Source organism: Lissotriton vulgaris, chromosome 3_2 (assembly GCF_964263255.1).
Source record: "Lissotriton vulgaris chromosome 3_2, aLisVul1.2, whole genome shotgun sequence".
NCBI lineage: Eukaryota > Metazoa > Chordata > Amphibia > Caudata > Salamandridae > Lissotriton > Lissotriton vulgaris.
In genome coordinates, this window is record NC_141690.1 from 91,231,801 (window position 1) to 91,245,375 (window position 13,575).

The window sequence follows — 13,575 nt, forward strand, 5'->3', positions numbered from 1 at the left end:
TCCGTAAGATCCTGCCATTTATCCCTGGCAGTGATAGGAAAACGGTTGTTACAACGTTGGTCATGGCAAAGTTGGATTACTGCAATAGTCTATTTCTTGGTGCTCAACAGGGGGTACCTAATAAACTGCAGGTACTTCAAAATGCGGCGGCTAGGCTTATTTCGGGGATCCCTAAATTTGACCCTGTGCTTCAGGAGCTGGTCAATTTGCACTGGCTTCCAATGCGAAGGAGAATTCTCTTTAAAGCTTTATGCCTAGTATTTAAATCTTTACAAGGCAAGGGGCCTTTATTCTTTCGGCGGTACTTTTACTGGTACCGTCCGATTAGAAATCTTAGATCAGCTGACATGGGGTTGATCGTGGTGCCTCGTATTAAGAGAGCGCGTTGGGGAGGCAGAAGCTTTGTGCTGTGCGCAGCCAAAGCTTGGAATGCCTTGCCCCACGCCCTCAGAAAACTGACGGACCTTATGGCCTTTAGAAGAGCTTTAAAGACATGGTTGTTTACCATCTGATTCCCTAACCTGCCTCCATATCAGGAGTAATACTTAGCGCCAGGACACCTCCGGGTAACAGAGCGCTGTATAAATGCCAAAAAATTAAAATAAATAAAATAAAATAGCACTCCCAATAGTGTCAGCAATGATTTGGGGGAATCACACTGGGGATGATGACTCAGTGAGTTGAACACGTCAAAATGTGACGAGGCCCCATGCTTCTGAGGACGGCAAATTGAGAAATATTACATTGGGACAAATTAATATTAGTCATTTATTGTGTTTAGTAACTGCATGGGCGGTTTGAGGATTTTTTCAAAAAGTTATGAATTATGAAATATTTATGGAAACACCTCCATTACAACAATGGGGGTAGAGAAAGGGGATGCCCGTTTGCAGCAGGTAGTTGCCCAGGCAGCATCCCAAAGAAGAACCATGATGCCTACAAACTCTTCTTTCTTTAATCATGTAATAAATAAGCAGGGAACGTCCATTTTGAAAAGAGACCATATCAGACATCACATTAGGAGAAAAGGCTGTACAATCAAAAACAGTGTAGCAATCTTCAAAAGTTTCAGATGAAAAACTGACAGACTGGAAGAAACTTTTGGGCAACTCATTCATGGAACAAGCTTGTTTTTAAGGGATCCATTCTATATATATATTGTCATTTAGAGGATATATGCACATGTAAAAATGCAAAAAACAAATACTACGTTATGATAACTGTAGAGCCACTCAGACATATTAGAACATCCACAAGTGGATAAAAAGACAAGCTCGAGTAGACCTCACGCGTTTATGACACAACAATGATTCTGTTTCATTGGTTCTAAAGTTTGTTAGTGATATTGTATGTATCACATACTTAGATTTAAATTTGCACCAGTGGTATTTGTGCCATTAACATCTGTCGGAAGTACTGGAATGTGCACAGTGTGTGACACTGCGTGTTACACTGCATTTTTACATTGTTAAAGTGGTATTTTAATAAATTACATTTTACAAAGCAATTTGAATTACAGCCGTAACCACTTAACTGCAACCAATACCGGTACCCGAACACAGATATTTTAACGTGATGCAGTGAGTACTGCTAGCATATTTAAAAAATACAGACACAGGACATCTTGTTTGATCCTCAGTATTAGAGTACAGCATTTTTGGGTCGGAGCCAAGGGCCCCTAGCAAAATACCCATTTGCAAGGCATCATGCATATATTTACACCAATGGTAGAGAAGAGGCTGAATCCACAAATTCCACTCAAACATATGGTTATTGGGACTCAGCATAATTATCCTCATGTGGGAGCCATGCTGAAATAACTCTGAACTTTGGTGCATGCATACCTGTGTATTCAGGTGGACATAGACAGGTGTAGTTGTTGATTCCATCGACACAGGTAGAATTGTTTTCACAGTCGTTGTCTTCGCAGTCGTCGACATTCACTTCACAGTGTTCGCCTTCGAATCCATCTGCACACGTGCACCTTTGAAGAGAAAATACAACCTTAGTCACCTTGAATCACAGTCAAGGAACACTTCTTCTCCAGCATTAGGAAATAACCCACAGTGCAGAGCATATCCCTGATGAGAAGTTGTTTGCGTAGGAGTAGTTTATTACCATGTATCCTTGCAACAAGACTTTCAGTGCATAAAGTCTGTGTGAATATTGCAATCAAATGAAGGCCATCAAAGAAGAAACTGCCAAACATCTGTCTAAACAGTATCTAAGAGCTCGTGGAATTAGATTAGAAAATTGACAACACCACCTCAGCACTGGGCAAACTGCACTATCATCTTGAATTTCTTGCACAAAGAGTTTGGTCTTTGAGTTTGCTGAAGAAGCACTTTATGTCTGGGGTTAGATACCAAGGGGCAGATTTACAAGCCCGTTGCGACACTTTTACACTGCCGTTGCGTCACTTTTGTGACGCAGCGGCGGCGTAAACAATGCGCCACGTTGCGACTTATTTACAACGTGACGCATCTAGGCAGATGCGTCACGTTGTAAAGCCCTGCGCCACATGAAACCTGCGTCAGGTTTCATGTGGGCGTTCTGTCGCAGGGTGGGCGTTCCCTCATATCAAAGCCCCGTAAAACTGACGCAGTGAAATCTACAAGATTTCACTGAGCCAGTTTTACGACGCTGCTGCGTGAAATCCTTACGCCTGCTTGAAGCAGGCGTAAGGAGTGACGCACCATGTTATGTATGGGTGGCCCCTGTGCATTGCAGGAGTTGCGTCGTGCTTGCGACCCGACTCCAGCAATGCGCCGCCCATACGCCACAAGATGCGTCACGCATCTTCCCTTCCTTGCACCATGGTGCGCCACATTGTAAATGCGGCGCATCTGTGTTGGCGCAAGGAGGGGATTGCATGACGCATCTGTTCTGGCGCATCCCTGCTGATTTGCAGAGATGCGCCAGAACATGTAAATATGGCCCAAAGAAAGTATTTGTTGAATTTTGAATTCCGAGATAAGCAAGGAGTAAATGATGAAGGGCCACCTAAGTGCTGGCCTTGGATGCTGGATACCTGAGGTCCACTCCTGCCTTTGACCAAAAATTATGTTTGATTCTGGGAAAATTGTTACCACTTCTTTTGACAAAAATGGGAATATACGCACTGTACAAATGTGCACTTCAAACAGGAAAAACAAGCAGTTTAGTGTGCTGTCTAGTATTACCCCCATTACAAATCCCATCTTTGCTATACTACTTATTTCTTTAATCTGGTCATAGAGCCCTAAGCCCTCGAACCAAGGTGTCTACCAAAGCAAACTGTGAGGTCCTATCTGACACATGTTGCAAGCTGCAGGTTTGAACCTAAGGGAACTGGTCACCTTGAACAGGTACTAGAAACCATGAAATTACTGGAGGTTTTTCTTACTGAATCACTGTTTTCAAGTTGAAAACCTTTATTTATCGACCTATTCTGTATTATTTATAAGTGATGAGCTACCTGCAAGCATGCAAAGAAAAATCTGTCTTCATCTTCAGTGTACCACAGGTAATGGAGGACTCTTGCAGGTTGTGACGACTTCCGTTTTTAAAAGTTAGACAAGTAGCCCACCGTAGTTTATTTGTCGTTTATAAGACAATACTACATCGTGAGCAATAATCCATGACTTTATTGTTTTTGAGGCAATTCTGTCAAAGGAAAGTCTTCAATCACATATAATTCTAGTGCCTCGGAAAGTCTACCAGGCAAATTTATGTAGCTGCAGGCTTAACATAGTATAAAGATTGGAGACAGAATGTTGATCAATTACTGCAAAATGTAAAAGAAAAAAGCTTCAAAACCAATTTAAAGAGATTTGCGCTCATACAAAAAAAAAATATGAACGAGAAATCTGGATGAGAAGGGATAAGGTATGGATCGCGTGCAGGAGTAATACTGTTGAGTGTCAGCTCTAACAAGCTTGACGAGTAGATTAGCATTCCGGTGTGAAATTATTAGAGTCGTTTAATAAAGAACTCCATTACATAATTCATGGAGTACATCTGGGGTAATTGTAGTGTGTGATTAAATAACTCCAGATTAAAAACGCTCACAGTGTGTTTATCTACTGCTGCGGTGGTTCGGAAATTAATCTTTAATTTTCTTTTTCTCTGGGAGGCACATCTCCTAATTTATGCGCCTTCTGTGAAAGTATTACACAGCAGAACAGCCGAATGAGTGGCTCGCTCAACAGGGGGTAACTCGCTATTAATTACCATAATGCAGCCAGCAGTGTGATGTCTTACCCTGCTTTGTATAATCATAATATGTTGTTTTAATAACCCTGAAAGGACAGGGAGCTGGAGTGCGAAATCTCTGAAAGGCGTTCATTCTTCTCTTCTACTCACAAACACAGAGTGCTAATCCCTCGGCTCTTTTCACTCCTCTCTAAGCAACCGCAATCCTTTTTGTGTTTGTTAAATATCACTCCCTTGCTTCCATCAGGTCATGCAGGCGGCTGAGCAGCTCTCCCAGGCTTAAAGCAAAAAGGTTCTGTGGTAAAGCACCACGACCGTACTTGTTTAAATTCAAGTTTTCATCACTGCCACCTTTTCAGTTTGCACGAGGGACATTTATATGTGTGTAGTGTGCTGGTGTGACATTTTCATGACATCTGGAGTGACACTTTCTCATGAGCTGAATAAATTACGTTTGCCTGTGTAGTGTGGTCAGTTTAAGAAATAACCAGGGCACAAGTCCTAAAAAAAGAAGTGGGGGGACGCTGTCACCGGAAGTGACTTCACGACAGGAAGTGACTTCACGATAGGTGGCTCTGATCTCGCCCCAGAGAGGCCAAAAAGGTGAAGTCCAGCTGTTTGGCATGGGGGATGGCGACCACCTTGTAAAATAAGTGGTGGACGCCGTCCGCCCGCGTGGTACCCCGACTTGAGCCCTGGAAATAACCATCCGTTTGTCAACGTAGGGGTACGATTTTGCTCCATCCCGATTGTCGAGAAGTTACACATAGGTGTGTAAAAGCAGCAGTCCATATCTTGATGCACAAATCTAAGAACTCACCAACACGAACAAACTCCTGCAAGGCTATCAATCTGGCCTCAGATCACGCGGCAGCAGGTAGCCTGCAACTTTTCCCCAGGCTTACATTTTTTGCCTTATCATCTTCAACCTCAACATGGAACCCTTGGGACTCTACTCACAGGTAATAATACTCGTGATTATTATTAACTCCCCAAAAATGTTTGGAAGGTAATCTTTAACTGATTCATTTAATTAATTCTTGGTAAAAAAGACTACATTTGAAAGTAATAAAGGAATTTCTTTCATAACATAGCCAGAGATCAAAATATAGTCTACTTTTGAATAATAACAAGTCTCCTTTTCTCCAGACATCCAACAACTCAAAAGCTGCTCACAACACATTCAGACTTATCTGTCCAGTACATAAGAGAAGCTTAACCTGAGCAAAGCAGAACTCCTGATGCTCATCAAGAACAACAAGCAACAGCTAGTCCAAAGTCTGCTCGACAATATAAATTTGGACGGATTTTAACCCCAACTGTCACCAAATGACAATTACCCTAGATTCACTGTAAACACCAATATCACCCGCAACGACATATTGTCAAGTAACCGGCTCTTTCGACTGAAGAAAGTGAAACCCTTTCTCCCGGAAAGTGACTTAAGATTAAGAACTGCTGTTCAAGCCCTTGTACTCTTGTCTTGCTCCACAGTCTTCCAGGCTCTACACTTGCCCTCAAAAGGATATCCTACATGCAGGAGCACACTTCATCAGGGCATGAAAAAATATGACCACTTTACCCGCACCCTGAGGTAACTTCACTGGCTGCTCATCAGCTTGCAGTATCTTCAAAACCAGCAGCATCACCTACACTTCCATCAAAACCAGCATCCCCGCCAATCTAGCTTATAGGCTCACCACCTCTAATGGCTCTTAGAACACCCGCAGCTAGGACATCATCACCCTGGAAAAAAGAAGAGCCAGAAACAAAAACAAAGCAACTGACCTTCTCCCATTTATGCACTGAGGATTTGGAATGAAATCCCCACATCCATGAGGACTGCTCTAATTTAGGAAAGAGCTGAATAGACAACTCTTTACAGAGCACTACAATAAGGTGCAGTAAAAGTTGTCATTCATTCTCAGAAAACAGCTACCTTTCCAGGCACACACTGATTGTGTCTTTTAGTTGGACCCTGTAGAGTGCTCCTCTACTTTTCACTAGGTCCAATCTATATGTACCACATAAATACATGCACACAGAATACATGTATAGTTTCACTTTCATAAAGAGCCATTTTCATTAGTTTGACATTGGAATTGAACACATGTTTTTAAGTGAGGATGCTGGATCAGAGGGTTGCTGCAAAATAAACTCGAGTCTCTGATTTTTAGGGTGTTCACGATCAATCAGCAGACAGCCTCCTATCACAGAAAGGGAAACAAATATACTCATGGTAACAATATCTAGCAGTGAGGTTTTGGGAAAGGGTTTCTCTACAGAAATAACTATTTAACCTTTGGAGGAAAACAAGGGTCCATCGTGTAAATGCACGTTTTGGCATATACTTGCAAACATATGGGGATTGAGAATAGGGAACTTTGTAGATCACCTTATAGTGACACTGAGGATTGTATTGTATTGTATGGCACAATTATAGAGCGCAACTGTCTCCCCACGGGTATCCTGGCGCTGTGATCCTCAATGGCCTGAGCATGATATTATAGTGGCAGCTGTAATTACAATGTCCTTGGGAAAAGATGAGTTTTTAGTCCCTTTTTAAAAGAGGATAAGTCACCCATGCTTCTAAGAGACAATGGCAGTGCATTCCACAGCCTTGATGCCGTATATCTGAAAGAACGACCACCCATTCGCATCCTCAGGATCTTAGGAACTACCACCAGGTAGGCTGAGGCAGAATGAAGGGATCTAGTAGGGGTGTACCAGGAGAACAGCTCCTGCAGGGAGATCAGCCCCTGACCGTGGAGGGCCAGAAAGACCAAGCAAAGGGCTTTAAAGTCGACACGTTGGGAGACTGGCAGCCAATGAAGATCCGTAAGTGCTTCCGAGGAAGAATCAGAGCGCCGATGAGAGAGTGCCAGCTTGGCGGCAGAATTCTGCACCCGCTGCAGTTTGCCCAAACAGGTTATGGGTGCCCCCAGAAGTAGTGCGTTGCAGTAGTCAAGTCTGCTTAAGATGATACTACGCACTACTTCTGGTCTGGCATGGGCCGGGAGCAGGGGAAGAATCTTCCCCAAGGTGCGGAGCAACAGCATGCAGGTGGACACCGTTTTATTCACAAAGCCATCCAGTTGGAGATTGGGTTTGAGCATCACCCCTAGATTCCGAACGGAGTCTGCCGCCGCTACTGTACCCTGAAAAGAGGGAGGCCAGAAATCCTGTGGTAAAGGCCAGGAGATACGGTCCTTCAAACAGTGCAACACCTCGGTCTTAGAGCTGTTGAACTGTAAGGAGTTGTTGCTCAACCATTCCGTCGTGGTGGTCATACAATGGTGGAAGGTCTCCTGTGACACAGCATTCTTACCTTCAAAGGAGAAGATAAGCTGGGTGTCGTCGGCGTAATTGGTGACCGCAATGCCGAAAGATTTAATTAACTTGACCAAGGGGTGGAGGTAAAGATTGAATAGGATGGGACTGATGACGATCCCTGAGGCACGCCCTGTTCTACCCTTTTGATGTTGGATTTAAAGGGTGGCAAGGCGACCACCTGGTGTCTGTCACCAAGGTAGGAGATCAGCCAGTCCAGGGCCAAGCTCGACACCCCAGTCTCCTCCAGCCTCCTGACCAGGATGGCATGGCTGACCGTGTCGAACGCTGCCGACATGTCGAGCAGCACTAAAAAGACTGCTCGACCTTGGTCGGTGCGCAAACGAAGGTCGTCCAAAACGGTCACCAGTGCCGACTCTGTCCCATGCGCTGGTCTGAAGCCAAACTGCGCCACGTCCAGGCAAGCGTTGGTCTCTAGGAAATTGGAAAGATGTTTTGTGGCCAGTTTCTCCAAGATTTTAATCGGGAAGGGGAGCAATGAGATGGGCCTATAATTTGCTGGACACATAGGGTCCAGCGTTTCCTTCTTCAGGAGCGGGGAAACCACCGCAAGCTTCCAGCTATCTGGGACCCGGGCGGAGGCCAAGGACTGGCAACAAATCGCATGGAGAGGAGGAAAGAGCTCATCACGGAACAATTTTCAAAATTTGTGCGGGAGTGGATCAAGGGGAGAGCCTGAGGATACTCCATCCGCTAAAGCACAGAAATCCACCAAAGAAGGAAGGGGGAAACTATCAAGCCAGGCTTTCCCGGCCTCCACCTCCAAAGAAAAAGGCGGTGCAACAAGAGATGGCAGCTGGAGATTGAAATCTGACCGGGTACTCAGCTTGCTCAAGATGGTAGTGATCTTGTCCTCGAAGGTCTTTGCCAACGATTCACACAGCGATTGAGAGGCTGGCATAGCAGTTGAGGCGCAGGCCGGGCGTGACAAATCTTTAACGATTTTAAACAAGGCCTGAGATTTATTTGAGGCAGATAGTAATGCCTCCTCTAAGAACCTAGCTTTGGCGCATTTGATCTGCGCTTTATAGGCCGCCAGTTCTTGTTTGTAGAGAAGTTTATCAGAGTCAAGGTATTGCTTCCTCCAGACACGCTCAGCCCGCTTGCACTGAAGTTTGATCTGAAGAAGATCCCTTGAGAACCAAGGCATGGCGAGTTTAGTTCTGTCCCGCGTTTTCCGCAGCGGAGCCAGAGTGTCCAAGGAGACGATAATTTGCTGGCTAAGGAAATTATAGCTGTCGTCCACATTGCCTCCCAATGTAAGGGCTCCGGAGAGCAAGTTTGGCAGGCTTGCCTGCTTCAGGAGCCTGGACCATTGTCTACCAAACTTGGTGGCTCCCAAACTATCGCTCTTAGTGTAACCTGCTGGGAGCGATATGGAAAATTGGACGAGAGCATGGTCCGTCCAGCATTGTGGTAGGATATTCCCTACAATTACCCGGCTTGTGTCTGCAAAGATCAAATCCAGGGCATGGTCCTTTAGATGGGTCCGAGAAAGAACTAGCTGCTCCAGATGGATGTTACAGCACGCTTGAGCCAGATATTTCAAAGCTGAGTCTGTCGGTCCGTCTGGCCACAGATTGAAATCACCCATCACCATAAATCTGGCGTGGGTGTTCGAAAGATCGTAAATCAAGTCTGTGAGCTCGGTTACGGTAGACAGAGCACTGGCCGGGGGTCTATAGCACAACAATCCAGTGTATAAAACCCCACCTTGTCCCTTCAAGGAGAATCCCAACAGCTCACATCCCGGGATTTCCTTAATTTCCAACTGGGAAAAGTCCAGTGACTCCCTGTATATCAGTCCTACTCCTCCTCCTCTAGCCCCAACGCGAGGATTGTGTCTAATTTTGTATCCTGGAGGGCAGGCTTGCCCCAACTCCACCGCGCTGTCTACCCTGGTCCAGGTCTCTGTCATGAAGAGTGCATCTAGCACATGATGTTCAATGAGTAGAGCTATCTCCGCATGATGCCTACTAGATGATATCACATTAAGCAGGCCACAGGACAAGAGTTCCAGGTGCTTACTGATTGTGGGAGGTTGATGGTCAGAAGTAGCACGGGGTTTCAGACTGAGGAGTTCATCGCTAGTGTAACTGATGCGGGAGGGGGGCGTAGGAGCAGCAAAGCCGGCCGCCCGTGCGTCCTGTGCGCAAACGGGCGCAAACGGGCTTACCTCTGGCGCACCTCCGGCGTGCCATCGCCGCGCCCGCTGCGCGCCCACGCTGCGCACTGTGCCCACCATCCCTATTAACAGCGTGAATCGCGGTAGTCCACCGATGCGAGCCTCTAGACCGCCAACCAAGATGGCGCCTAGTAAACGGCCCGTTCAAGATAACACCTGCCCAAGATGGCGGCTAACGCCGCGATGCAAGCCTAACAAACAGCCAAGCAGTCTAAATCCCGCAAAGTGGGGGTGCGTCCACTATTATGGTGCGGGTATGTCCTACGGCTGTTTGTATCCCCTGAATTATTTTATGTCAAAGGTGCCCGTGTGACAGCGCGATCGCGCGCAGCGCAAAAGTTTTTTTTAAAAAAAAGATAAAAACCGGCAGCTACAATATATATACGCGCGTGCAGGTAATAAAGATCTACCTGAGCTTGAGGGGGTAACTCCTTAAATGCGATTCTGAGCGCGGGAGTCTGCCGATGCGAGCCTCTAGACAGCCAACCAAGGTGGCGCCTAGTAAACGGCCCGTTCAAGATAACACCTACCCAAGATGGCGGCTAACGCCGCGATGCAAGCCTAACAAACAGCCAAGCGGTCTAAATCCCGCAAAGTGCGGGTGCGTCCACTATTATGGTGCGGGTATGTCCTACGGCTGTTTGTATCCCCTGAATTATTTTATGTCAAAGGTGTGACAGCGCGATCGTGCACAGTGCAAAAGATTTTTTTAAAAACCTAAAAACTGGCAGCTACAAAATATATACGCGCGTGCAGGTAATACATTTTTCTCACACTAAAAATGATATAAACACATACGTATCATTTACGTTAAAATTCAAACTAAAAAAACTTTGCGTCCAAGTGTAAATAACACTTTAAAACCGACAGAATTTGTGATAACAAACGTTTTCCTTTCACATCTGCTTTTGTTTCATTACAAAAATACATTTAAACATACTACTTAAATCAGTGATACTGTGCCTCTTCACACATTCCAAAACAGATTTCGATGCGGCGCAAGGCCGCAAGAACGACCATACATTAACAGTGCTTTCCGGGAGGCACAGACGCAAACATTTCATCCCTCTGATGTCGGGGATGTACAACCCGGAAAAGCACCGGCCGCTCCTGCGCCTGCTGGGAGACAACAACTGCTGCCCTAGGGTCTCCCCTACACCCACCCGGCTGCTCCAAGCTCCTAAAGTATACTCCACTCCTGGCCCGAGCTCCGTCCGACGTCTTGCCCTAGTCCCAATTCGGACCAGAATGGTGAATGCAAAATCCTTCTATGAGTGGCTTGCAAAGAAGGGGTGTTTATTAAATATGTGATGATGTTGGGAAGCACGAAGCACAGTCAATTAGTTCTGTATTTGGGGGCAGAAAACCAGACCCATTTGTGATTTTAGGTGTATAGGCTTTCAAGTTCTATGTAGCTAAGCTACTACCTGTTGACTCACTCTTGGTTCACATAGTAGCCTCAGAATCACTATTTCAACTACAAAATCTGATCTTTAAATATAACTTTGAGGGTGAAGCACAAAGTCATTATCATCTGCATGTGAATACCTTGTATATAGGGGCTTTTGCTGGATCAGCTTCTGTATGAAACATATTTGTGACGGAGTAGAAAGAAACAAGCACTGTTTGGCTTGAAAGGAAATAGTTTCCAGATTTGATGGATCACATTTTAGACCATAGCTAATTGTAAAATAAGTAAAGTCAAGAAATCCTTGAAATGCAGCCATGAATTTCTTCTCACCACAATCTTATAATCTGAGCATTTGTCTGAGTGAAGTGTGATCAATTTGTGAAAGAGGTCCTGGTGAATGGAAGCTTGAGACGGTGATGCTGAAGAACATGGAGGTATATGCATTATCTGGTTCTCCATAGCGCAGGAAGGAGGAGACACATGTGAAAGAAGGTGATGGCTTTTAAGGGAAGTCTTTAACTGAATGAATCGTGGAGAAAAATGTAAACTCCTCCATGTTCATCTTCTAGATTCTCTGTGAAAAGGGGGAATATTATATGCTCTCCTGAGGTAAGCTCCCATAGTTTCACTGAGTAAATATCATTTCAAAAACCGAAATCATGAAAAAAAGATATACATTGTTGATGGTTTACTTTTTTAGGAAGTAGAATTAAAAAAACCTTAGAAATTCAATAAAATAAAACCTAAGGCTACAGGTACGTTATAGCTAAATTATAACCATAACTGCCGAATTACTATGGTTTTGTGTGTGTAAAATCTGAACCTAACTATAATGTACATGTATAATGTATATATAACCCAAGTCTTAAGTCATTAAGCCATATTAGTGTTTGCGGTTTATGAAATTTGCATACCAGAATCCATCTTTCTCTCCTTCTTTCAAGTGACACGTTCCACCGTGTTCACACGGGTTGCTGATGCAGGCATGAATTGGGATATCACAATCTTGGCCCTGCCAAGAAAATGGAGAAATATTTGATTCAATGCATGTATAATATATTGACACCAAAGAAAGCATTAGGCAATTCTAGACAAGGAAATGTAAAAACATCAACCTTTCAGCAAGAAATTAAAATAAATCTAGAAACATTAGAAGAATTATACACAAACACCGTTTCGATAGCACACCATTTATTTAGGGCGTGGGCACTTCTGTGTTGGACACCATACTTTGGTAAGTCAGGAACACAATTTTCAAGCCTACGAATAAGCCTATTGTTAATCACTTACTATTTTAAAGCTTCATTTGTATTCGTTTTAGTTCATTGTCGAATACAAGTTAGAACTTGAATATCCGATCCTACATTAGACTTAAAATCGGAAATCTGGTTTCTCACGAAAAAGTCAACTTGGGTGGTCTCAGGGTCAGACCTGACTATTACTGTTTTTGCAGGTTATCAAGTAATTCACCATGACATACCTCTGATAAGGGAAGATGTAAAGAGATATTGCTATGATTTTTAAAGAAACCTTGAATGTTGTCAATTTTTTAAACTGATAGCTTACTGCTAGTGTGGATTCTGGGATTTAAGATCTAGATCCCAGCTCATTTTACTTATATGGCCATACTTTTTATTTGAGCTTGCAGACCAATTTGGAACTCACATTTCTTCCTTCCGTACTCTAGTGATTGCTGTGTATAAATATAATATAATTTTAGGGAGATTTTAATATATGGGACGGCGGCCATCTTCTTACAAATGCTTCCAGCTTTTTGTACCCATGCTCTGTGTTAGGACTCTGTCCATTTGTTTCAGGTTCCATTCATGTAGCAGGCCATAACCTATATTTTGTCTTTATAAATGGTCTTTAAGAAGTCCTCACCAATGCCAAGCATGACTACGTATGGTGCATCATCACATCAGAATCTTGTTTTAATGTTCTAAACTCAGATCACCGCCCTTCAGGCAACATGCTAAATCATTGTACTACAATCCCATCTTGCTCAATGTTCCACCCCAGGTCACCAGGGTGTTCTAAGTCTCATAAGAAGGCCAAACACTACTGAAACCTGAGAATGGACAAAGAAAAAATAATGCCCAGAAGACTAAATACAAAAATTGGCTCATGTAGCTAGTGGATTCTGTTTGAACTCGGAAAGCTCATAGAAGGTAATTATTTTTCTAAAGAGATTCTAAACATTGTGAAATCTCTTTCCAGCCCGCCCCTCATGTTGTGACATATCACTATAGTAGGAGTGAGTTGTGTGACACGTCAGCACTTTTATTCATCTATACAGAAAGATGTAGCCCTTTTTCTTCTCTAGCCACCCTTCTATCCTGCCTTGACTCTGGAAATTCGCTGTATTTGGGAAGTCCTCAATGCCACATCCACAGATTACAGTTTGTTCAGAATGTGGAAGCCGGTCTCATTC

The 13,575-nt window shown here is 44.0% G+C and overlaps 1 protein-coding gene across 3 annotated transcripts in view; it reads right to left on the bottom strand.

Annotated features, from left to right (window-relative positions):
• The window catches only part of SLIT2 (slit guidance ligand 2), a 650,203-nt gene that overhangs the window by 96,421 nt on the left and 540,207 nt on the right, over nt 1-13,575 (bottom strand). For all 3 annotated transcript variants that reach the window (XM_086964039.1, XM_086964038.1, XM_086964040.1), the window contains exons 27-28: nt 12,056-12,153; nt 1,845-1,984 (exon numbers count right to left, since the gene is read on the bottom strand). In XM_086964039.1, the coding sequence (XP_086820165.1) occupies nt 1,845-1,984; nt 12,056-12,153 (238 nt within the window). The remainder of the gene's footprint in view (nt 1-1,844; nt 1,985-12,055; nt 12,154-13,575) is intronic.